Source organism: Xiphophorus hellerii, chromosome 12 (assembly GCF_003331165.1).
Source record: "Xiphophorus hellerii strain 12219 chromosome 12, Xiphophorus_hellerii-4.1, whole genome shotgun sequence".
Lineage (NCBI taxonomy): Eukaryota > Metazoa > Chordata > Actinopteri > Cyprinodontiformes > Poeciliidae > Xiphophorus > Xiphophorus hellerii.
This window is the reverse complement of record NC_045683.1, coordinates 25,248,875-25,274,885: the sequence shown is the minus strand read 5'-3', so window position 1 is coordinate 25,274,885 and position 26,011 is coordinate 25,248,875. Positions and strand designations below refer to the sequence as shown.

Genomic DNA, 26,011 nt, shown 5'->3' with positions numbered 1-26,011 from the left:
TCATGATGAGCATGCGCAAACAGCTGAAGATGTTTTTGTTGGTGGTGCTTTCATGGCCATCTCGTAAATTCAACCTTTAACAGAAGCTACATTTAGCTGTAATTCAATTTATATAACCTGTATGTCAAATGAAAACAGGCTCTTAAGATTTAATATACGTTTTGAAAATGTATAGATGACAAGTATCAATTTCTAGTATTTGATTATAAGAAAACTTCAGGTTATTTGTTGTTGAGTCTCCCCGGATTCGCTTTTATACGCATAGTGCCCCACCAACGTTTTGAGATTTTGGATTTTATATGTTAAAAGTAGCACAAAGATGTGAACTGGGAGGAAAAGGATTCATGCTTTTAAAAACATGAATTTCTAACAAATGAAAATCTGAAAAGTGCGTCATGCCTTTATGTTCAGTTTACCTGAGTAAGTATTTTGTAGGATCACCTTTGATCGCAGTTACATCTGCAAGTCTGTGGGACAATGTATAGCAGCATTATATGTCTACATAGTGATACTATTGCTCAATTGTCCTTTCAAAAGATCGTTATCTGAGCCAAATTGATGGGATAGGGCCTGTGAGAGTCATTTTTTAAGTCACAAATTTTTAACTAAAGGTTAGGTGTGGCCTTTGACTGGGCCATTCTAATACAAGATTGTGTCTAAACCATTTTATTGTTGCTTTGATTGTATATATAGCTATGTTTGTGTCCTATGTGTTTTGCAGTCTCTAATAGTCTGTTTTTTCAGGATTTCCCTGAATTTAGCTCCATCTATCTTCCCATCACTCTGACACAGCATGATCCTGCCACCACCATGCTTAACCATGGAATGGTGTGCTCAGCATGAAGCACATTGCAGGCTCCATAACATGTTATTATTGGTCTCATCTAATCAGAACGCCTCGTCTGCGTTTTCTGTGTCCACTATAAGGCTTGCGGGAAACTCAGAACAACTATCTTGATTTTCTTTTAGCAATAACTTTCTTCTTGTCGCTCCTCCCTAAAGAAGATTTATGGACTGAATGACTAATGGTTCTCCAGCAGTCTTTTTCTATATTTGTGCATCTGTGCAGCTCTTCCTCAGCTGCTTTTGCACAGCCTATCAGTGATGAAAGGTGCTTTGTAAAATTGTGAAACTTGGGTTATTGTTTTATAGATGTCTTCACCTTAAAGTAAGAATGTGTCAAATCCATTTGCCCCTTTTTCTTTCACTACAAAACTATGAACTACTGTGTTTGGAAATAACAATTATAATCCTAAAAGAAAGAAATGTTTACTTACAGCTTTGCAAAATGCAAGGGATAATATTAAACTTTTGAAAATCATTGTAAAAATTCTAAATAAAAGGAAAATGACAAATTCTTGACATAAATATACTGTATATTTTTAAATAAGATAGAACTGAATATACAAATTAAGTAACATTACAGGAAAAAACTACCCAAAATCACACAAATGCTAAAATATTAAATTTTATTCTGATATTAAAAAAGTGAGTGCTGAACCACTTACAGTAAATAAGAAATTTTATTTTGGCACAGTGTACAATAAAGGACATTTTTAACAAAGTAAGTATCTAGGAACAAAAACACCAACCCTAATCAATCTCAACCCTTTGTAGTAAAACACGATTCATACTTTTTGTACCATGAAAATCTAGCAAAATGTAGCAGAAATACATAAAAAAAACAAAAATTTCACAGAACTTTGTAGGACACATTAAAAGTATTCACTGTTCCTTAAAAAGCATTTGCAATAATAATAATAATAATAATAATAATAATAATAATAATAATAATAATAATAATATTCCAGCAAGTATTTTTCAAGAAAAAAAATACAAATAAAAAAATAAACACTGTGAACAAAAGTAATTTTGCAGCTATAACAAAGTTCCAAGGCTACACAATACTCAGAGTCACAGCATAAATAAATACAGACTTTTAGGTTCTCTGCCATAGAATCTTCTGTAATGTTATTTTGTGCTGTCCCCGAAACTATATCAGTACTGTGTCAACTACATAATTACGTAGATAAAGTCAGCACTTTTTTCTTTGTGATGTACAATAGATTAACAGCTGGTGTTGCGTTGTTTTAAAAGTATAAAATAACACTATATTTATAACTAACACTATGTGTTCTTGGTCCTTTCGTTCATGATTATGCAAACAATTCTGAGAACATTCTGAAAGTTAGTTTCTAAACACAATAAAGTGTGCTTAATTCCTGCCTGCAAATAACAGCATGTGTCATCATAACACCGTTTACTGTACAAACCAAAATCATTTTGATGAAAAGATCAATACTAATCCTATGTCTTACCGTTGAAAGAAATCTACTTTTATTATATTCAACCAATTAAGAAAAAGAAAGACTTGATCTAGATAACTAGTCACCTGATTATGTAGCTCGTCATTTGCATAAATATGGTTCTTTTAGGTTCCATCTTGCTCAAAGTAAATGTCTCGTTTTCTTGTTATTCCAATAATACACGCGGTAGAGTTTCATCCCATCAAAATGGTCATTTTTTGTGAAATTAAAAAAACTTTTAAAAGTTTTCTTCCACTGTTAATTTGATTTATATGATTAAGAAAAATGGCAACAGTCTGGTTGCCTAAGTGTTCACATGCTCTGATTGTTTTGATTCAATATCACCATTCAGTCTTCTTTGGTGAGATTTAGACAGCATCTCAGAATCTCATTTCTGATTCTGGTTCTTTATGTCTTCTGTACTTAAATTTTTTTTTTAAATTAAATGTTATTCTTCAAATGTAGCAGGAAACCATTTCACAGTTTTTTTGGCCTGTGCGGATGTAAAGTCGGACATCGGCAGCGGTGTGTGCTCCGGTGTCGGGTATTCATTTTTGTCTGGAGGATGTGCATCAGAGAGCAGCAAAAAGTCATACTGGCACCAGAAATCACCAACAATACATGTAAAGGAGAGAAGGAGTTTTTCTTTTAGACGTTTCTTCAGGGTTTATACTCATTTCTGAACTTTTTCAGATTCTTCGGTCCTCTGAAAGATTAATCTTTTCGTTTGTTTCTCATTCCTTTTACAGTTGGTGAGATCAGTTCTAACACTTTTAAAACAGACAAGATTGATACATTTGCTCCACATCTAAAGACACAAAGGGGTTGTAAAGCTCTGTACATCATGTACCTACTAAGGGAAGGACAGCGCCTCCCATGGGGGCAGCAGCCCTAGGTACCTGTCTACACATGCCTTACGTTGTTCGTTTGTCTTTTCTTTTGTTCTTTGGATGGGCTATCCTGAAGCAGATTTCATTTCAGTACACTGACAGATAAAGGCTGATTCTAATTCATATATTTTGTCTTCCGTACTTTAAAAAAACTGTCATGAAATGTTATTCTTCAAATGTAGCCGGAAACTTGTTTTACCTGAACTGACTGTCTTGTTTCTATGCTGCTTAGCAAAGATAATAAGGGTTAACCATTGAAGGAAGGGGGGCTTGATTGTCCCATTTATACAGAGTCTGGGAAACCGCTTCACAGTCCGTTTAGGCTTCACCAATCACTTAGTTGTAACTTCACATAATGTAATAAAAACAATATCTGTACGTAAGAAAGGAGTGTAAAGTTTAGGCCGTTATTGTGAATTTAAACATTCATTGCAAGATGAAACATTGGTTAGGGAATATTGCAGCAGATGGAAAATATGTTTTTCTAAAATCTATTAATTTAGCATAAACTAAGACAACAATGTCACAAACATCAGCCTAGTAGCTCATTTTGGTCTTGCTTCAGAAATGTGCAGATTCAGTTCATCTGCCGAACTCTCCACTAGCTACTGGTGTGTTTCCTGCATGTGCCGTGCTGTTTATTGGAGCATTTCAGTTACTCTCATTAATCCTGCGGACCTCTCCTGAAAAATCAGATTTTTTTTTTTTTTTACTTTGAGAGCAACACAGAACATTCTCTGTGGGAGAATATCAAGCACAGTCCAACAAGTCTGTTTGTCCTCAAGCGTGAACATATTATACAACTTCAAATTGACTGCATGTAATGACAGAGTGGAAGAGCTCTCTGGCCAGTGTTTGCCTTTCCACCCAAGTGAGCCACACATTGTTCTCCTGTCACACAGCGGAGAGGTCAAAACGGTTGGCCGAGTTGGTGCTTTTGTCCCATGTGTTCATCTTAGTGGGAGTTACACCCTCCTTGTTTCCATTCATCTGTTTTGTGAGACAGGAAAAGGGAACATTAGGCTTTTAGGAGCAAAACAGTCCAGTTTTGTTGGCGCATATGCATCAATGTTGACACTCACAATGTCAGAGTTGAACGGTTTCACATTGGCGTTTCTTATAGAGCTGCTGGTGAGAGACCAAACCTTGGTTTTGTGCTTGAATGCAGCTCTGACCTGCAGAAAGAATCAGAAACCATGAAGTCCAAGAATCAAAAGTATTAGAAGAAAAAAAAAAAAATCAAACTGAGTAATGTTGTAAAAGAGAGACATTGCTGCTTCTTGCCAATAAAATCTTCTGTGATAAAGATATGTCAAAACTTTTCCCTCCTCCTACAGTACAAATTTCTTATGCTTTTGCTTTTTCTGTCACTGCTGAATGTTTCAGATCATCTAACAAATTGTATTATTTTACTAATTAATGGACAAATGCGCACCTGTGTCAAAAAAGTAGAATGAAATTGCCCTTAAACCTAATAACTGGTTGTGTCAACAAAATTCCTGAGAGCTTTTTTAACAAATGCATGCCATTCTTTTTTTACATTTTCATATATAAATAATATTGAAATGTGCGTAGTTTCCCCTATCTTTTTACAATTACAGACTACTTTGTGTTTATCTATCACAGAAAATCCACGTGATTATTACAAGACAAAGTATGAAGGAGTTAAAATGTTATGAATTGCTTTAATATAGTACATATGCCACGTGTTTTACCCCATACCTCAGAGTTGAGAAGACAGTGGAACAAGAAAACAAAGAACCCCTAAAAAGAAAGCGAACAATTAATAAATTATGAAATTCAAATAGCTTGGTGCCTTTAATATGAAAACAAAATTGAAAAGTGGAAAACTTACTTGTAATGAGTTAAATACAGCAAAAACATATAGAAACGGAGTCGTGTGTGTGTTGAAGGCAAGAACTCCAAAGATCCAGGAAATGCCGAGTATGGGCAGGAGCACTGCCACTGCTTTGGCTGTCAGCCTTCAAGCAAACCGAAAGATAAATGTGATTACGGCTTTTAAGTAGAATAAATATGTTGTGTAAGTGAAAGATTCTGATCGTGCAAACAAACTCACTTGACCGCGTTAGCATCTCCGTGAACCTTATAATTCTCCCCACTGATTCTTGATATGATTCTCGTCACGGATATCAGGATGCCTATGTTAACCTGGGCATCAAAGATTTGAGTCAATAAAAATAATAACGCAGAATACACAGGAAATGCAAAACTGTGCTAAAAAAACACATATTTTTAGGAAGTTTCTCACCACAATGACGAAAAGAGCAGGTGCCACAAATGCCCAAATGGCTCCCATCTCCAGCGACAGCCAGCAGCTGAAACAACAAGGGAAAGGTACAAAGCTTTCCATAACCAGTAAAAAGCTTACAATGTTTTAATGCAAATTTAGGCATTATGCTGCTAATCTAGGCAGTTGTACATAACATTAAAAGCTGTTGTTTCCACTTTCTCTCACAGGTGATGTCATTCTTGCGCAACGGCGGCCATGGAACAAATTAAAGTCCTCACAGTCCCACATGCGGAGGCCGTACTTACTTGACAGTCTCTCCATAGCTTTTGAGGGCCGATGTCGCAGACACAACACAGATCAGCAGTGGAGAACCTGGGACAAAAGAAAATAACAAAACATTCACTAATGTAGCATTAGGCATGACTGACGTGAGCTGAAACACGATGGGGGGTTAATAGGTTTAGGTGGCCAAATTTACACCGATCATTTTCTATCTAACGCATATTCATATTGCATAAACATATACATGTATCAAACTGTGAAATGAAGTATGAAGTATGAAGAATTAAAGCACTTACTAAGAAAAAAAAAAAAAAAGAATTGCACAAATATCTAGCAAACTTTAAAACGGGGCAAATGTGGTGCTTTATTCCTATCAATCCTTAAAATAAATGTTTCAACTAAAGCATTTTTTGTTATACTTTTCCATTTTAAGACAGTTTAGCTAATTTGTTGACATGCTGCTCCATCCAAAGTGTTAAATATTACCAAATACAAATATAACCATAAGCGATATATAATTTATCAAAAAATATATACATAAGTGTGGTATTATAAGCAATTTAAATGAGACTTTGATATAAAGAAAATAAATACAATAAAACAACAAGTATATACATTTGCATATACTTGCTTCTCCTTTCACTGTATGCTGCAGCTGTCTTAAATGTTAGAGAAGAAGACTATGTGCTGTATTAAACATTTAACTTTTTTTTCTCCACTGAATAAATATACTCAAGATAATAATAAAAAGAGTGTGATCATGCAGCAATAAAAAAGATTGCATTTTAAGGCCGTTTTACATGGGATGCAAATTAGTGGAAATGCATTGGATTTACAAATAAAACTCACATAAAACCTACTAATTTGTCTTTGTGTAAAAGATTGCGAATTGTATTTTTAGCTGAATTTAGATTTATGATATTTTGGAAAAGAATACACGTTTTCCTCTGCTTCTTTCCCTGTTGTATTTTGAAGCAGAGCATAAACTCGTCCCTACTTCAACAACTTAATAACATAATAACCTTTCTGATAACAATCTTTGACTGTAACTTAATTCTGTTATTTTGAAAATACTATTTTCTAATAACACACCCCAAACCTGAGATATGTATTAAGCACAACCAGATGAAGTCTCTATTCGGGAAGAACTTTGTGACATATCTGCCAGCGAAAATGAGCAATTAGAAAGAAGCAGGCCGAACATGCTGCACAACACCTTAACGTAACCATGATTTAAAGTAATAGTAGATCAAGGGGCTTTCACAAGAACATACAATATAACTAACTTACTATACAACAAGACCTCAATATTACATCTCTAGTATTTTTAATCCAAAGAGCCATTTTTGCCCTACATCCAGTCTGCTAATTTTCCACAACCTTTCAATAAGAGACAACTTATAATTTCTTTTACATATGTCTTCTAAAGAAATTTTGAGGTAATAAAGAGGATAGGCACATTTTTTATTCTACAGAACGTTGATAATTGTGGAACATTATGTGACCAAAACGTAGACATTTCCAATGTAATGACAACAAAAAATAGATGTGGTAAATATTAATGATACTTTTTGTTGTGGAAATTCAATGCAACTATGCATTGAAGAACTGCTAAAACTGCATTCGTCATTATATCTATATTTGAAAACCAAACTTTTATCATTCTTTGCCAAAGTTATTAAGAGTTGTTGTTGAAGATTCAAACAGCTACAGGTTGCACATCTCTGACATAAAGCCTGCTGCTTTTATGCCTAATTTTGCTTTGTGCTGTTTGTCTTTCTTTGTAGCTTTGAGTCCACAGGAAGACTTTAATCACTTTACGTACTCTTAAGTCTACAAAACCTCACCCCAGTCGGGCTGCTGCGTGTCCGTCAGCACTGAGTCTAGTTTCTACAACGGTTGAATTTGATAATTTTCCTAGAAAATAATGGCTTCTTTTTGTGCAAAAAAAGAACCAGTCATAAGAGGGGTATTAAGACACAAAGTAGAAAAGATTTATTTTAATTGCAGCCAACAGCAGATTTAGTTTCCTGTCTTTCTTTTTTTTTTTTTTAATGAGCATATTTGTTTTGTTTCCATTACAGCTTTACTTCTAGCTGCCAGACAAGTCTCATAATTATAATTTTCAGATAGTCACACAAAAGGACAAACTGCTCTGGCCGGTAGGAAAACATAAAATAGGATTGTGTCATACTAAGAGGTCCAATATAAAAATAATAATAATAATGGTTTACACATAATCACCAATTAAAGAATGTAGCTTTATAACACAAATGTCTCTTTCTGTTTGCAAATTTACAGCTCATTTAAAGAGCCGAATGTCTTACCTAATATCATTATTAAATGCAGGTTTAATCATTGACTGAATAATGGTCATTTATTTCATTATATACAAATAAAAGATTGTTAAATACAATGACGTAGGACTAAAGTCAGTCAAACAATGTGGAAGAAATCCTTAAAACCAGGAAGAAAAGAAAAACAAAACATCTACCCCATCCAATGCCATAGTAGTAAAAGTGTTTGCTGCCTTCTGAGCCAAACACCTTCACCACCATGCTGTAGAGATGCAGACCCTCCACCAGCATCCAGGCAAACGCGCTCAGAAAGAAGAAGTGAAGCAGGACGGCCATGACCTTACAGGGCAGCTGCGAAATGGAAGAAAATCAGAACGTTAATAGTTAGATCCTCCTCTGATTTACCTGTTTATGAATGACTATAAAAGAAAAAGTGTTACCAAGTAACACCAAGATAGTTTGTATAACAACAGTTTAACAGGACCTCAGTAAAACTTCACTATTCGTCAAAACCTTTTGATTTTGTTAATGTTTTGATCATCATCCCTCATATTTAAAAGTCATTAAACAGTCTTCAAAGGTTTTTAATGTGGATTTTTCTTTTTTTGAACTTTTTAAGTCTATACTAGGGCAGGAAAATATAGCTGAGTATGGAAAACACATATTTTTGTTTTCCATGATTCTTTTGTGTTTCATTTTCCAGAACATAAAAAAAACACATGACACCAAAAACAAAACACTGTAGAAAAATACACAACAAAAAACATTTGTATGATCATGTCAAAACATGCTAACCCTAACGCTAACTGAAAATTGACTGATAAACTAGAGAATATAAAGATAGAACTTTGAAGTGGAAAAATGGTAGGAACAGTGATATTTGCATTGATTTATATACGGCATCAGGAGCATCATCCGTATAGTTAAACTTGCTGCAGAATGCACTGACCATGCCCGGCTCAAAGCGAGCGCTGATGAGCAGTAAGATCTCTGCCACCAGGATGGCAAAGGACAGGTTGGCGTGGATGTGGTAGCGCTCATTACGGATGGTACTAACAGACCTGCAACGTGGACACGGATGCAAAAACAAAAGTCAATGTAACACTTTCATAATTATGTAATAAATTTGTGCAAATGTGGACATGTATTTATTAATAAGTAATAAGTGTGTAGCTGATTACATAAAAACCTGATGCTTAAAGAAATGACATCACAATAACTGTTGATAATACTCACGAAAGAACTGCAAATGTAACCAGAGTGATGGCCAGGCAGAAGATGGATATTGAACACCCAATATACCCAATGGTTGATAGTGCCATCTTGTGGCCAGGAGTGAGCTGTATAAAGAGACAGATCAATGTCAGCACTGGACAAGATGTGCATATTATCTTAAGCTTAACTAGTGCATCCCTTACACTCACACAAAAGACAAAAACGTAATTGGGAGGGCTTCAATTCGGTTTGCTACGCCTTACATTTAAAGGAAGCCAAAAATGTTTGAAATAATGCTTGTAAAACTGACTCTAATCTGACAGATTACTACTTCATGATATCTGCATGAAGATGGGTTTAATCTCTATGAACTGTATAAATTGTACATATATAAATATCTATATAAACAGAGAGAGTTTTGGCCAAGTGCTCTAATCCTGTTTTGGTGCTCAGGCTATTTTGAGAGTATGGTTTTGATTCTCTATGAACTGTTTACGCATGTGCCTTGTTATTATGAGAGCAGAGGACTCTCAAGCTTCAGGCGAAAGGAAACGTGGGATGATCCCTTGCAGCTGAGGGAAGAAGCAACCCACTAATTAGAGACCTACTCTAAGAAAGTATAGCATCAAATTGACTTCTGCTGCCTAAATAGAAAACTGGCTCACTTCGCTGCAATAAGAAATCCACTTTCCTCTTTAAGAAGAAGAAAAAAAAGAAGCTTATTGTGAATGCTAACCATACTTTCATTGCACAAAGGCTTGCATATTATAGAAACTTTGGATTCTAAGGGGTCTAATACTGTACAGGACACAGTAATTGAGAGATTACTGCTGTTCTCGTGAGGCACAAAACAACCACAGTTAAAAATGAAGGACAAGTTAAGAATGGCATTGTGATCATATTCAGTTCCTTCCAAAACTACTCACATCCCTTGAAGTTTATTTCATGTGATAGACCGACGCAAAGTAAAGCATAATTTTGAAGTAAACGTGTAGAAAATACTTATATGTTTTTACAAATTTGAAACATGTTCCTGTCATTTTGTCTTCAGTCCCCTCTGTTTTGTGAAATCTACTGCAACAACATTGCTTGAAAATCTGCCAAAAGACTAGTTCTGAGGTCCGCAGTAACTCTGGAGAAGTTGCTGAGATACGCCGCTCTGGTGGTGGGAATCTATTGACAGGACAACTGTTTGGCAGAAGAAAGATGCAAATTCACATGTTACAGATCTATATATTTTTTTATTTAATTTCTTTTTTACAATTATGCACTTTATGGTGTTAATCAATTACAGACAATCCCAATAAAATACAATGTGGTTGGCGATTGTAACATGACAATATGCTGAAAAATGTTATGTTTCGCAAGTCGCTGTGGCCTATTGTGGACAATAAAATGTAGTCGGGGCGTCCCTGTGGGTCTGGTTACTGTATGTCAAACCAGTGAGTAAACCACAACGGCCAGTCCAATTATATTCTTGAAAACAGACTTATTTTTTCAGGAATCCAGAGGATGTGGTGTATTGTTGAATAAGAGTGGACAGCTGGTGATTAAGAACAAACATTTCCCTTCTTAACTGCTTGTTTTTTGGGGTTTTTTGCGCAGAAAGACACATGCATGCTATCTGTATGATTATGGATATATTGTATGGAGTGAATAATTTAATAAAAGGCTGCGCCAATTTCAAAACTTTTTCTCGGACTGCAGGTAAGCAGTGTCGATTCAGTCTTGTTGGCCATAAAACACATGCGCCGTGCTTTTGCAAAGAGCTGAAGCTCAGATGAACGTTTTATTAACAAAGTCATTTGGCTCAAGGTGAAAACAATCTTTTAAATGAATGTTATTCTTGCTGTTTCTGTTGGAATGCAGAGGTTGAGCAGCGGGCAGGTGTTCTCGATCAAATGCTCTGACAGAAACTGCAACCCATGGATTACATCTCAGGTTCTAAAGGTTCTAACGTATTAAAATGCATGGCAGTTCCAGGAAAATGAACTGATTTGTAAGACTTGATGGTAATAGCTGCCACACAAGAACGCACAGTGAGACTGCAAAGTTCCATCTGAACTACCTTTGTGAATAAAGGGTGCGATGTGTGTGTGTGTGTGTGTGTGTGTGTGGGGCAGGGAGAAACATAACCAAAGCACAGATGTCTGATTGGGCAAAAACCAAAACCATCAGATCAGCGTCTATAAGAATAATAATAATATCAAATGTCAAGCAAGGTGTTGAAAGGGTAATGATTTGGGCTTGTTTTGCGACCACAAGACAAGGGGCATCTGTAGTGATTGAGTCAAATCAGAACTCCTTGGTATGGCTGTGGTTTTAGAAACCATCTGACGTGGTCACAAACAAGACAATAAAATTCAAACAACAGCACATCTACTGCAGAATTGTAGAAGGTTAAATGAATAAAGCTGATGTAGCGGAAAAGTTAAAGTCCAGAATTCAACCTGATTCACATGTGTTGGCTGATGAATTGCAAGTCTGGACCAGAATTTTAATATATTACTCTTTATAATATAGATGGTTTGCTATTCTTATTTAGTTTTGACATTTTTGCTTTGGTTTTGGTAAATACACAATGAGACGCTAAAGCATGATAATCTTCTAAAGATCAAAACCTGTTTTAAATGTTTTGATTAAAACAACACTTTCAGGCTAGAAAGTACTTGATTATTAGTATTTAAATGTGGATAGCTAAAAAAAAACAGCTTTAAAGGGCAATAAAAAAATGTATACCTCCAAGTGCACAACTTGCATGAGGATGGCAAAATTGGTAAGATGGTTGCACATGCACACAGAATACGACGAGTTTCCATCTGAGCGAACGCAGCCTTCATTGGACCACACTCCCTCATTAGTGCTAAGACAAAAGACAAAATGTAGGGATTATTTACATAGCAAATGCATTCAGCAGAAAGATTAAAACCTGAAGGACAAATAAGCAGACAAGGCAGAGTTTATCTGAGCACTGCTGGCAGCGTTCACTCAATCTAATCCTGCGTGGGAGGCAAGCGCACTTCTATTTGCTGACTCTGTCGGGATAATTTAATAATTCACATTTTTCGTGAGCTTCAGGGCAAAGGGGAGCGAGAGGAGGAAGTCTTTGAATCCAACTCAATCAGACTTCATTTTACAATGATTTATGCCCTTCAAACAGCTTTTTGGATCCAGGTTTTAGAAGGCAATATCTCAGCGGAGGGCTGTTGCTTAATATAAAACAGGAACAGCAACACATTTATCACTGGATGTTTTCGGTTCGGATAAGTAAAAAGGAAATAGACCTTTTCCAAACCTATGTTTTTTTTTCTGTCTCCTCCATATAATTTTTTAGCCCTGCAGGCTGAACCAGATAACATAAAGCAAAAAGAAAAGGACTTGAGAGATGAGAACGGGTTTGTGCTACGTCTAAAAGAGAGATTTAGCATCGGGACAACAGACACAGACCCACCTGTAGTCCAAAAAGGCGCAGTAGAGGAAAACCTTATGGCTCTGATTTAGCATTTGGTCTTGCTGTTCTTTAGTCTGAAAAAGAATGGTGAAATGGAGTGAACCTTTTAATATTTTCAAAATCAGAAAAACAAAGAAAAAAGAAAAATAAAGATTTTAAATGTCAAAATATCAAGTGTGCAAAGGGGAGAGTGAAAGATAATTACTTTAAAAAACTACAAAAAAAAAATCCAGGATGTTGCCTTTTATACAAAAACCAAATGAAAAACAGAGTTTCTCTGCTCGAGCATAACTACAGCCAGAAGAGAGGTACTGTGTAAAAATTCAAACACTTGAGCAGTATATAAAAAAAAAATCCCTCTGTCCCTCAAGAATCTTATTTGATTTTAAATCACTTTTTCCATGTCATTCCTTGTTATGAGATTTAGAATCTCCTGAGACAGTGAGCTAATGGCTGCAGCGCAAGAATGCAGTAATTGGGGCTTGGCCCTGGTTTCAGGTTCAGACCACTACCCTTCTCAATCTGTAATCTGAGAAAGAAAACAACACTCACACCGACTGGAAAAGTGCATACAGCGGAACTGCACACGTCTCCCTATTCCGCACGCTCCAAAAATCTGCATGAGATGGACTATGTGTCTGCACCGTTTCCTACTGGAAAAAGTTGAGAGTGCGACTGACAAGTCGGGTTGTCTGGTACCCGGCCCTGAGCCTGCTGCATAGCACCGAAAAAGCACACCACAATCCCTTGATCTCGTTTTGCAATCAAAATGCTGCTCCTATTCTGTCGGTTTTGCGCATGCAACTCTTTAGTCATCACACTTGAGACGAACGCAACAGACATTCAGCTCATTAATGCAGCTCTGGAGCCTAATGGACCCCGTCACTCCATTCCCATCATCACCAGTTGCTGGCTAATTTCAAGGAATTTGCAATATGTAAAAAAACAAAAAACAAAAAAACAACAACAAAAAAAGAACATTAAGGAGAGACAAAATGCAGCTGGCAGACAGTACGCATTTCATCATGGTGTCACATGTGCTCTTACAAAACCTTTGATGTTTCTTTGCAAAGAAATCTTTTTCGATTATACAAAAAAGATTACACAAAGGATCATTGTCACGCCACGATATGTACAACACACCATATGACATGTCGGTCAACAAACGGACCATCACACACTTCCTCTCTAACAAGTGCACACGGTAAACCCGGCTTGCTTTTGCCAGTCGAAATCTAAGCGGAGTTCAACGACCTGATTGTCACTTTTGAGCGTCTAGGCTCAAATCGCTTCTATTTAAGATAACGCACTTGAGTCCTACGGCTTCAGGGTGTACAAGTCGAGGTTGTAGCTGGAGCTCCAGCTCTTTAAGAACAGAAGGCCAACAAACACCCGCCCAGGAAATCAACCGGAGCCTCGTAAGAGGAGCGGGACAGGGAGAATAAAGAGAGAGCGAGAGCTAGCAACAGCAGAGTGGCAGGCTGATAAAGGAGAACAACCTGAGGGACAGAGGATGATAAATCATTGTCAGAGTGTCTCCAGTGCTTCTGTGTTGTGGTGTGGTATTTGGCAGGCCGTGAAACTGAGCTTCAGTGGCCGGGCTTTTTTTACTGACCCACCGTGTATTTTCCACAGCAGCGGGTGAAAATTGTGGGGATAATCTCATTTTCAACTTAACTGAGAGCCACTGTGATCTCGAAAGGCCTCCCGTGAGTGCTTGTGCCTGGTAAATGTATGAATAACCCTTCTTCACATTTTGCCTTATTATAATCACATAATTCAAGGTATTTCATTTAAATTTTATCTGGTAGGTCAACACAAAGCAGTGTGACATTTGTTAAGTGAAATGAAAAAGGATGGAGGATTTTTACAAGTATAAAGTTTGCCACAAACCAGATGAGGCTGAAATACTTTCTTGATTAGAGACAGAGAAGCTGTTGGGAGGCTGCATGGAGCTAAAAACAAAGCAACCTTTGATGGAATCCTGTAAGAGACTAGAGGGTCACCTTTGACACCAAACAGAGTTCAGATCAGAGCGTAGTCACATATATGTTACCAAGCTCCAATTATGTCAGAGAGGAGAGGATATATTTTTAGTTTGTACAAGTGCAATGCTGAGGAAGTGAGAGGATTTTAAAGTGTAAGTGCAGTCAGAGGTGATTCTAGAAAGTATTGGTGTAATCTTTTATTTATCTCAAATATGCATTACGTTATGTTAATCACAAAAATCACAAAAGAGTTTACTTAAGTTCGTGGTTGAAAAGACGCCAAGAAGTAAGAAGGACATGATTCCCTTTAAGAGTTCCACAGCAATTATATTTCCTGCACTCCAAATTATTCTTGTTACCATAAAATACAGTTTATGTCAAGAGAAGTCACAGTTACAGGCAATAAGTAGATATGTTAAAAAAAAAAGCAAGCAAACCCCTCACCCAGAAAAAATTTTAAGTTTGGGGGATAATCTTCTACAATACTTCGCTTTGATCAGACTTTAAACTTAAAACTATGTCATCAATCAAAATAAGAGCTACAAATTCAGTGCAGCGGGCAAAGACCTAAATGGGGAACAAATGGCTGCAAAGACAATCGAGTGTCAGCTGCCAGCTGAAACAGCTGCTCGGCGATCCAAATACAGTAAACCATGATGCAACTCCGCTGGAGCCACCGTCATCTCTTTGAATCGGGTGGAGTAATAGGCACTGACGGCGCCTGGTTAAACATCTGCTCTTGTCAAAGCTTTTTGCTTTGACTTCCACTGCAGATACGTGTCCCATTATTCAACAAGCAAATCAGTAAAGAAAACACATCGTCCAGCAGCTCAGCTTGGAAATCTGTCTTCTGACCCACAGAGTCTGTAGATTCTGGAGCGACAGAACAGATCTACAACTCTGAAACAGTTTATCCTAAACCTAAATAGACATAAATTCTATCTGCCGTCTCCACAACATTATAAAACTTGTCTTGACTTAGTTTCCATAATTTGGTTGTCTTTTTTTTGATCATTTCTACACTAAAATGTGACAAATGCTAAACAGTCAGAACTCAAGTAAGGAGTCAAAATACCGTGTACTACATGCAATGTGTCCCAGATTTAGTCTAATATAGTTGCTGGTATTCATTATTGAGCAATAAATGTAAACAATAGCTCTAGTAAGAATACAATACAAATTCCATCCTGCTTGAAAAGGACATCTGTTGGTTTGATGACAAGGTTTTCTCTCTGTTTCCACCCAGCCCTGGCACAACTATGACAAGCCACAGGAGGAGGCAGACATAATCTAACACCAGAGAGGTCTGAAATAAGACTTGGGTTTTGCTAAGTTTAAAAAGAGGAAAAAACTTGAATAAATATACAACAGCATGACGGGTGAAGTGAAAAGGAGAAACTGTTTCCCCTTACTTCAAACTCTCCAAATACTTCAAGGCAAAGTGAGCCAATTTGTAATTTAAAATGAAATTACGAGTTACTTTTCAGCAAGATGAAAGAGCTTGTTTAAGTGAATAGTACCTTCATATTTATGAAAAAAGTACGGGATCTAAATGAAATAATGTGGCAGTGGAACTAATAGTTTTTTTTTTAATCAATATTGACTTAAAACAAGCTCATATTTCATGTTGAGAAGTTACTGGTTAGCTAGTTTTGTCTTATTTCAAGTGTACGGTACGGTTGCGGTAGAAATTAGACCAAAAATACTGGTAGGACTTTTTGGAGTTCTTAAATTTTGCAAGGGAAGTAAAGACCGTGCAGCAGTAAATCTGGAGAGGAAAGAAAAGTGTCAAGTTAAAACACAAAGCGCTCACTGAGGCGTCTGACGCCCCAACATCACCCGGCCCGTGGCTGACTGAGCACAGAGCTTTTCGGCAGTGGTGGCCCTTAAGCTGGTCTGCAGACAGCAGAGCAGAGCAACAACCCGAATCCATCCAGAAAACACTACGGCCGCTTGAATGAGATCATGGCATCAGGGGACGTGTGAAAAGACATGCAGCTGTGGGCTCTGCTCACTCTTTGTGGTGGACACTAAAAACAAGAAGACGTGTTGATTCGCATGCGGTGTGAGGAAAACTGGGGACAATTAAACAAGTCTAGGAGTAATTCATACAGGGTGGGTGGTGAGTGTTCACAAAAATAAAAAACAGCTATTGCTGCAGGGACAACAAAAAAAAATAAAAATAAAGTTATAAGTGGTGGTCTGGATGCATCAGTTTGTGTGTTTAATTCCCACGTTTCTTCTTTTTTTTTTTTTACTTTGGACTTTTTCCCAGGAATAACATGCTAAAATTTTGGTAGTTTAAGGCCTTCAGCATCAAGTTCAGCAATAGGGAAGTAATTTTTTTATGTGGGGTAAATAAGGTAAATACCTTATTACCTCCAGCTTAAAAGATCAGTATGTGCTGTGCATTTGCATATTAAATGTGGCGACATTAAACAAAGAAAAGATGTTAATAAATTCCTCATATTGGTATTAAAGTTGTCCAATAAGAGCAGGGACAGTCTTTATTGACGGTCCCTCATTCTTCATCCTATCGGTCCCCACAAATAACCCACTTCCCTGATCTGGAAAAAAAAAAGTTCAGAACTAGCTTATTTCCCAAAATGAATTTCATAGATGACTCCACTACACAAGTATATATTTTGAATTTTAAAGCAGCTTTGAACAAATGGATCAGACTACCCTTAGAGCCATTAGACAGCTACTTGAGTTCTCTTTGACTGGACATGTGATGAAGCAAAAGAAAACTGGTTTGGGGTGGAAATTACAAATTGCATCTTTTTTTGTGGTAATGATGTCCCCAGAGTAATTCTGTCCTGGGTGGAGAGCCAGATTATTTTGCGTGAGACGTTTTCCTCTAACCTTTTAAGAAAAGGAAATGTTACATCCACAAACTTACTAGAGCACCACAAAGACACGTTTTGAATTTTATCATAACAGTAGTAAATTACTCAGAAAACCTAATGTCTTAGGATGTAGATTTTTTCAGAAACAGCATTTGTGACATTTGAGTTATGATATATAGCCGAACGGGGGTGTTGAGAAAGGGACTATAATGAAAGTCTCTAAATACTTCTGGCAAGTGAGGAATGGCAATGACCAGAGCTCCATCTGCGATTGATCAGTGTGTTGGCTCACACGGTTTGTGTTTCTCTGTGGGTGTTGGTGTATGGATGGGTGTGGGTGGCTGAGGGAGAGGGAGGCGGAGGAGAGTATTTTGCCCACAAGGTTTAAGTTTAGGCGTGTTCTAGAAGCTATAAAAAGACCGACAAAGAAAGGCGCGAGCATTATTTTGACTGAGAGAGCTGATATCAGCAGCTTGAGTACAAAAATTAACTGTGGGTATCAGATAGGCTAAGCTCTCTTTCTGCGCTTATTTTAGCAACCAAGCAGTTTTTTTACCTTCTAGATTTCAAGGAAGCAGACGTCTTTATGAACACAGAGCGTTGCATTTTCCTGTTCTGCAGCTACATTCATGGTTACCTCCTGCCAAATCTCTTTCACAAAGCTTTTAATTATAGATTAAAAGTGCGTGACATGGCAAACGGAAGAGCTATAGCCTTGTCATATTCTGAATGTCATAATTAGTTAAGCATGATGTTCCAGGTAAGCGCGCGACATCAGCACACAAAGTTCTTTTTGTGTGTTGTTAAAACACATTTTATTACACCAGTTTTTTAGTACATCCTGCACAGATTAACTGAAAAACAATTTTAAAAAAACAAGTTTGAAGGGAGAAAAAAAAATGGTGCAATAACCCTGTTGCAAAGTGTGCACATCTCTTAGCTGAAGCATCTTTTGATTCAGTTTCAGCATTGTGCTGGCTGACCTGACTTAAGACACAGAGAGGCAACCATTACCATTACTGCTATAAAATTTAGCTACCCTTATCGAAATCTGTTGATCAAATCATCTTTCATTTTACCGTACACTATGGTACAATAAGCCTTTCAGCTTGTTTACACAATACCAGCAATGTTAGGATGGACGAAGAGGACCAAACAGTGCTGTATGTCTCTGTACGAGTCTATTAATGTTTACCTACAGACGCCAATGCCTCACAATCCTTAATTCTGTTCTCTACTCAAGGTTTCCCAAACGGAACCACAACCACAAATGGCAGGAATAAATCAGTGATGGTGACAGACTCCAGTCAACGCCACAGATTAATGCAGTGAGAAAAGCATGTGGGAATCCAACGGTCTTGCTAACGCCTTGTCAGTTTGTTGAATCTGCTCCGCGCCATATTAGAGGCAACGGTAACTTAATTCCAACCGAGTCGGCTGCTGATTTGCTCCGCTGAGCTGTTCTTTGAATCAAAAGGGCATTAATCAAGAGAGCAGGGTCGATCCGACATCAACCACATGGCTTTGACCTCAGCTCGACTGAGCACCTGCCATGACGCAAAGTTATTTACAGGTTGCCGATCCCATCAATCTAGTTTCTGGTTTTTTTTCTCCTTCTATCAAAGCAAGTGTCAGATAAAAGACAGAGAGATCTGGACTGTTTATACTGCAGACGGCACACAAGACCTGTAGCTATGGCAGCATGGAAAGTGTCAAGAAAATCCGAGCTCATCCCACTTCCCCATGCTGGAGATTTTAGTTTAACAGTAATAATAAATAAAGTTATCTTTAAAATGAATCACTCAAGTGACTTCAAGGCCCAACAGTAGACTTAAGTGTCAATAAAATAAATCTGGTTGTGTGTGTTGTTTTTGTCTCCAGCAAACTTTGCTTTAATTTTACTTTTTTCTATCTAATCATAAGAAATCATAGTCAGACAGAGAGAGTCATGAAACAGGAAAAGCAGGTTTCCTGGAAAAAGAGGAAGTTTCCAGCCTGCAGATTTATAAAAATAAATGAGACTATTCCTTATTTTAAAGCATGAAAGTTTTAAAGAATGAAATCTAAACATTTTGGTAATTTGATAAGATTCAAAGTAAAATACTTATATTAATAATGGTTTACTTGTAATAATATTTACACGAACATTTGTGGGAACACTTACAAGAAAAACAAGTAACTGTAACTTTGGTATCAAATAGTTAGAATCATGGATTATTCTTGGTTTCTTTTCAGAAAACATCTGTAATAACTCACATTAGGATTATAATAAGGATAATTAATAAGTTATGGTTATACAATCATAAAGGAATGATAGATCAGAGAAGCTGAAGAAAATAAATGTGATATAAGTTATGGTTATAAAATTATAAATGAATGCTAAATCAGAGAAGCTAAAAAAAAATAAATGTGATATAAATGTGATTTTGACATTGAACTTGAAATGGTGCAAAAGGTGTAACTGCAATTAAACATCACTGATATGTTGGAGGTAGAGAGTAGGTGAAAGGTGAAAGTACTGTGTGGCAAGGAACTAACAGGAGAGCAGAGATGATCAACGCCTTATTTAGGTAAAAGGTTGTGCAGGCAATGGACATAGGAGGTTGAGCAACCCTGAGACATTAGCACAGACATCAGGACATAATGTCTGTAAGACAGTGATGGATGTGAGGTCATCTGTCTAAGCAGACAGCCAATGAAAACGCACCAAAAGGGTGGATAAACCCTATAAAAGGTAGGTGCAAAAGAGGAACCTTTTGTTGGATCCTCCGGGCAGCTTCGAGCCAAGAGATGGACAAAGAACTCTGCAGCTGAAGAAGAGCCGGGGCCACAGAGCCGAAGACTGACCTTCTCATGGAGACCAACCCGTCAGCCCTGCAACATGTGGCTTCAAATCGCACTTCTCTCATCGGCTGGGTTCAGACCCCAAAGACAAAGATGAAGACAAAGGCAAAGACAAAGAAGAAGAACTGGTGCCTTTTTTCCTGCCAGCACCAAGTCCTGTGTGACCTCACCATCCATGCGGAGAGGAGGCTCATCAGACCTACAGAGATTCCTGCCTTCGCCGATCAACATCTTCCTCCTGCTGCAGCACCTTCTTCATCATCAAGCCAGGTCTGGGGTTCGAAACACCAAACTCCGTCCGTCTCTCTCAAAGGTTTTCTTTTTTAGTTCTTAGTATCAGCAGTAGGGAAAGACAGACTAGATGATTGATTTTACTTATTTGATTATTTCTGCTACTGAATTAAGCTGTACTGACCCTTGCAAAAATGCCTTATTAATAAAATATTTAGCATAAAGAAAATCTAAAAGATGTTGTGGACATTCAGTTAATGAGTCACCTTAAAGTTCTTTGATGGTTGTAAAATAGCTATGATGTTTGATTCTGGAGAGGAAAAAGTTTAAAATGTTTTTAGGTTGCTGGTAGCCCAAATTTAAAACGTCATCCTTGGGACTCGCCCGAGTCACTAAAACCTACCTGGTTCAATAACAAATGCAAGTTGTAAAATAGAGAACGAGCGACCGTTAACAGGTGTGCTCTGTGAAACTAGTTGGCTGTAGGCTGCTCAGTCTGGCTAATTCACAGGGGGAAGAAGGGTGGGACACCTGGATGTAGGCCGTCAGAAAACCAGGCGAATCGTTTCTCGAAACCAGCTTAAACAGAGTTTACTTCAGTTCTGGACAGGGTAAATCCCGGCAGATTTAGGAAACTCAATTAACCCGTTAGAAGGAGAGCTGGTAGCACATCTCCCCTCTCAGAAGAGGAAGTAGAGAGTGAGACAGTAGAGACAGAAAGGAGGGGGGGGGTGTTGCGCAACAACAAAAGACTAATAAGGGAGTTTGCAAGTTTCTGCTTCAGACATCCACAATGTTTAAATAGACTTGCTGAGTACTCCTCTACAGAAGCACGTTGGATAAAATACAAAATTTAGATGGGGAAATTGTGCCATGGCAGAACAAATTTGAAGTTAAGCTAGCTAATGCAGGCCATAAAGACTCAATCTTCTGTAGAAAAGCATATTTTATGATGTATATATTATATTCATTTGTTTGGAGGCACATTATCTAGAGTGGGGCTATTTGGTTGAATAAATTTTTATCAACTTACACTGCTTTTACTCCTAAATACATAAAAAAAAAAAAATTTAATATAAAAACATAATCTTATTGGTGTACACATGCATCCTCTTTGTAAGGTAACATTTCTGCCGGGCAATTCTGTCACCATTTAACTTTCAGTTTCATGGTCGGCAAACAGTTTTTAGATCTGAACTGCAGCACATCAATCTTTGAAGTTATGCTGTTATAAGTCTTACAGTTGAAATATGGAGTTGTCCTAAAGGGAAAAAAAACACTCCAGGCTCCCAGGAAAAGCTATCATCTTGATGACAGAAACTCTCTCTTTTAAATTCCAACATATCTCTGAGAAAAACCTTTACAGGTCAGCGAGGCCGTGGATACCGATGTAGCCCAGTATCATCTCTGCTGACAGGTTTTGCAACTTCATCCTTGGTACGCATTTGATAAAGACTGATTGTGTTTACTTAAAGAAAACTGAAATGTAGAGTGATCCAGCCAAAGAGCATGTGTCCACTGTACACCTATTTATACAAGATGAGCTCATGCTCTAAGAAGTCGGATATATTTTTGCACGGAGTTCAGAGATAGATGGCAGTCCACTGTGTCACACAGCTCCAGCGTACATTTCTGGATACAGAGGCCGATTGTGTGCAGTGAGTTTTTGTTTGTGCAGTGTTTGTTTCTGATAATCAACACCCGTTAGATCATAAACTGCAGTCACAGAAGCAGTACGTGTCTAAAGATCTCCAAAAGGAACACATCACGCATCAATCTAAATAAATTCAAAAACAGATGAAAACCAAAGCCAGCACCATTTATAAGTCTGGAATGGGTTACAACACCATTTCTGAGGCTTTTGGGACTCTAGCAAAGTCCCAAATGAGAGCCATATCCGTGTCTGCATTTGTGTATGTTTTTCATCTGGTGGCAGTAAATGTTCCCTATGGGGATAGTAATAAAACGATATCGACACTCATTATCCACAAAATATGAAAAGGTGATGAACCTAACTAAGAGTGGCTAACCAAACAAGATTACTCAAACATTGCACTGGTGACTCATCCAGGAGATCAGAAAAAGAAACAAGGAACATCTAAAGCGGGGCAATTATCACTTGGCTCAGTTACAACTGATGTTCATGATTCATAGATGACAAAAATAAACTGTTGGAAAAAACGGCATCCCTTGGGGAATTTCAAGGCGAAGACCACTGCTGACCAAAATGAACACAAAAGCCATCCAGGCTTCAATTTGACAAAAAATAAAAAAATCTCAAAGACCTTTGAGAAAATATTTTTTAGACTGACTAATAAAAAAAGAGGACATTTTGTGAAACATTTCAGGAAAAAAAAGAGCAACAGTCAAACATGGAGTGGGTAGTATGGTGGTCTGGGGCTGGTTTGTTGCTTCGGGATCCCGACGACTTGCCATAATAAGGAGAACAATGGATTCTGCTCTCTGCCAGCATATTCTGAAGGACAAAGTCCGGTCACCAGTTTGTGATCTTAGGCCTACACTTGGACTGACAGTGATCTGAAGCACACTAGCATGTTCATCACCGAGTCTTTAAAAACACTGAATGGTTTGTAATGGTCTAGCCAAAGTTCAGACTTGAACCCAATCAGGAATCTGCGGCATGGCCACATGCTCAACACTCCTATAATGTGACAAAAAAAAAAAATCTGGTCAAAATTCCTCTACAGCAATGTAGGAGACTCATTGCCAGTTTAAGCAAATGGCTGATGGCAGATATTGCTACCAGAAGCGGCACAACCAGATATTAGAATCCAGAGATAATAAATAATGTTACGTTATGAATTGACTCTAATTATCTTAGCTATTTTTTTGGGTGCTTTTTTTTGGTGATTTGAAACTTTTTCATGTAAGAAAAGCAGCTATAGTGGGGCTGTGGTGGAAAGTCTGTTTACGTCTCATGCAATATGGCAGGCTAGGCGATCCTGCAAGAAATGGTGAGAGGAGCTGAAGTACCACACTGTTTCCACCATCTCTTTCAAAGCTGCGGCAGAAACAAGGTAATTTTTTTAAACTGCTGCTATCAGGCAAACATACCAAATCGATTGATTTGATGTAAGTATATTGATCATAATAGTAAAGTATAAGTATTTTTAAATACTTCACAGCAGAAGATGTTCAAAATTACTTTCATAGACTTCAGCAATATTTCTATAAGAGTATCTATTATCACTGTTGCTGGTCTTCAAATAAATGGCTATAAAAATCACTCAGTGTTGTCGGTTTCTTTGACGTTTTCTGCCCAGAAACCCTGAAAAGAATCCAAGTAGACAAAGCCGTAATGACTGTGTCTTTAAAACGATCAAAAGAACAGATTGAAAAATGATGCATTTAAATTTTTGTTGGATGAGTCAAACATTCAAACCTTCCTGGAAACTGGAACTGTGTGATTGTCCTGTACTGTACGGTCTGTACTGTCTAAAATTTCCTCCAAACCTCCAAGCTAAGAAGGTGATAAGCATCCTATAACAGCCAGAAAACATAAAAGCTCCAAAAATAGTCTCTCTTTAACTCTCTTGACCACAGCTATGAGCAGCAAACCAGTTATAGCATACTAGCTCATTTTTGTGGACATAATCCTGGCCACAAGGGTTGTACGCGTAATCATGACAGAACCTCTAGAACATCTCTACTTGGATGAATGATCTCAGCTAAGATCAGGTCGAAATGAGCTGGCACTGAACGTTTCAATCAGCGTGAACACTGAAGAGAAATTCCACAAAGCAGATTTATATCCAACGAAAATGGAAACGCCTGAACTGGAATGACAGCTGAACTGGTGAGCGTTGCTCACACCCCCGTGGTGTCTGCTAAAACAAACAGAGGAATCACTGGAACAGGAGTCAGGCCATATAATTACAGCATCAATATTTATTTCACCAAGGGGAGGGGTGGGGGGTAAAGGCAAACAAAGCAACGTTAGTACAGTTTTATGACACAGCATGAGCTTCTTTCCCGCTTTTATGAGAGAGAGGAAAGGAGGGTATTAGTAATGTACTTCAATAGAAACTGAGTAATTCTTGTGGGACTTTTAAATGAGTTACAGCATCACAACGGGGCTTGAGATGGGGGCTTTGCCCAACTGGGTTTGATAACTCCTTTATCAATTCCATCGTTTGGCTGGCCTATGCTTATGAGCGCACATCATTAGGGCAAAAAGCATGGCCTGAGAATTTCTAAAACCAAAAAACAACACGCCACCACGGGAGACAAAGTTAATACAACACACATTTTCTTTTCAAAGAATATAGAAATTATGTGTTTCAATAACATTTGCTACGCTAAACTGGCATGATTTCCTTCGCAAAGGACCTGAAAAAAAACGTTATTCGTAAAAGAGAGGCATTGTTGCTTCAAAGCGCCACAAGCTTGCAATTCAAAATATCTATAATCAGTTTGCTTTCTGGACGCCACATGCTCTGCGAGTGGAAAAAAAATAAAATAATTCAAGCAGGCTGAGAAAAACCAAAATAGGGTCCTGCTTCCACGAGCCTCATCCAGTTGTGGACACTCATCTTCTTACATAAGAGAGCGCCATAAATAGAGCTGATAGATTTCCTGTGAGCGCATCCAACTGCTGTTGCAATAAGCAAACCACGAAGCGTCTGATAAGGTGTGTCTCTCGACCGACAGCGTTACTCATTTGAAGGAAGTGCGACTAAGTGGGAAGTACATGAGTCGAACAAGAAGAGTCTGAGAACTTAACTGGGTTATTCTTACCAGAAGGTGGGTGAGGACAATTTTGATGAGCGGTGCTCCAGAATGGTTGACCAACAATGGTGGTAAAGGCTCCACTTTCAGAGAAATCAGGCAGCTTGCTATCTGGATCTTGTGATCCTTGTAGTCAGCTGCTTCGGTAATCCTGGAGAAAAAAAAGCAAAAAAAAAAAACAACAACCCAGTAAAAATAAGGATACATTTCAACACTTGATAGCTCAACACTGAAGAGCGTTTTGCATTTTAAACTAGCATACTAAAAGTTGGCTACTGACACATGAGTGTCACACACAAGCCCGGAGAAACAGCACAGTAGCACTGAGATGGGATTTTGGCCATCTGTCTTTTTAATGAATTAAACTGACAGCCACCAGTTTTTCCAGCATCATCTGATATGTGACATTATGATCATACCAGCATCAAGATGGAAGGGAACATTTTCATCCACATAAAAGTTCCATAGGTCACAAACATCTGGAAATGGGCTGCTATATGGTGCCATAAAAAAAGTATTTACACCCTTGGACTTTTATTTATTTATTTTTTACATTGTCTGACTTTATAGCCATAAATCCTTTGGATTTTATTGAGATTTTGGGGGGTTTGACTATAACTAGTGAAGTGTTATGAAAAATATAGACATAATTTAAAAA

At 37.7% G+C, this 26,011-nt stretch overlaps 1 protein-coding gene across 4 annotated transcripts in view; it reads right to left on the bottom strand.

The window, feature by feature from the left end:
* Positions 1 to 1,504: 1,504 nt before the first annotated feature.
* Positions 1,505 to 26,011, bottom strand: part of adgrd1 (adhesion G protein-coupled receptor D1) — a 38,725-nt gene continuing 14,218 nt past the window's right edge. For all 4 annotated transcript variants that reach the window (XM_032579328.1, XM_032579326.1, XM_032579329.1 and 1 more), the window contains 13 exons: positions 25,363 to 25,504; positions 12,693 to 12,766; positions 11,981 to 12,104; positions 9,263 to 9,366; positions 8,976 to 9,087; positions 8,224 to 8,377; positions 5,753 to 5,819; positions 5,466 to 5,532; positions 5,274 to 5,365; positions 5,052 to 5,178; positions 4,919 to 4,960; positions 4,279 to 4,371; positions 1,505 to 4,186 (listed from right to left, as the gene is read on the bottom strand). In XM_032579328.1, coding sequence (XP_032435219.1) covers positions 4,091 to 4,186; positions 4,279 to 4,371; positions 4,919 to 4,960; positions 5,052 to 5,178; positions 5,274 to 5,365; positions 5,466 to 5,532; positions 5,753 to 5,819; positions 8,224 to 8,377; positions 8,976 to 9,087; positions 9,263 to 9,366; positions 11,981 to 12,104; positions 12,693 to 12,766; positions 25,363 to 25,504 — 1,294 coding nt within the window. In that variant the 3' untranslated portion in view covers positions 1,505 to 4,090. The remainder of the gene's footprint in view (positions 4,187 to 4,278; positions 4,372 to 4,918; positions 4,961 to 5,051; positions 5,179 to 5,273; positions 5,366 to 5,465; positions 5,533 to 5,752; positions 5,820 to 8,223; positions 8,378 to 8,975; positions 9,088 to 9,262; positions 9,367 to 11,980; positions 12,105 to 12,692; positions 12,767 to 25,362; positions 25,505 to 26,011) is intronic.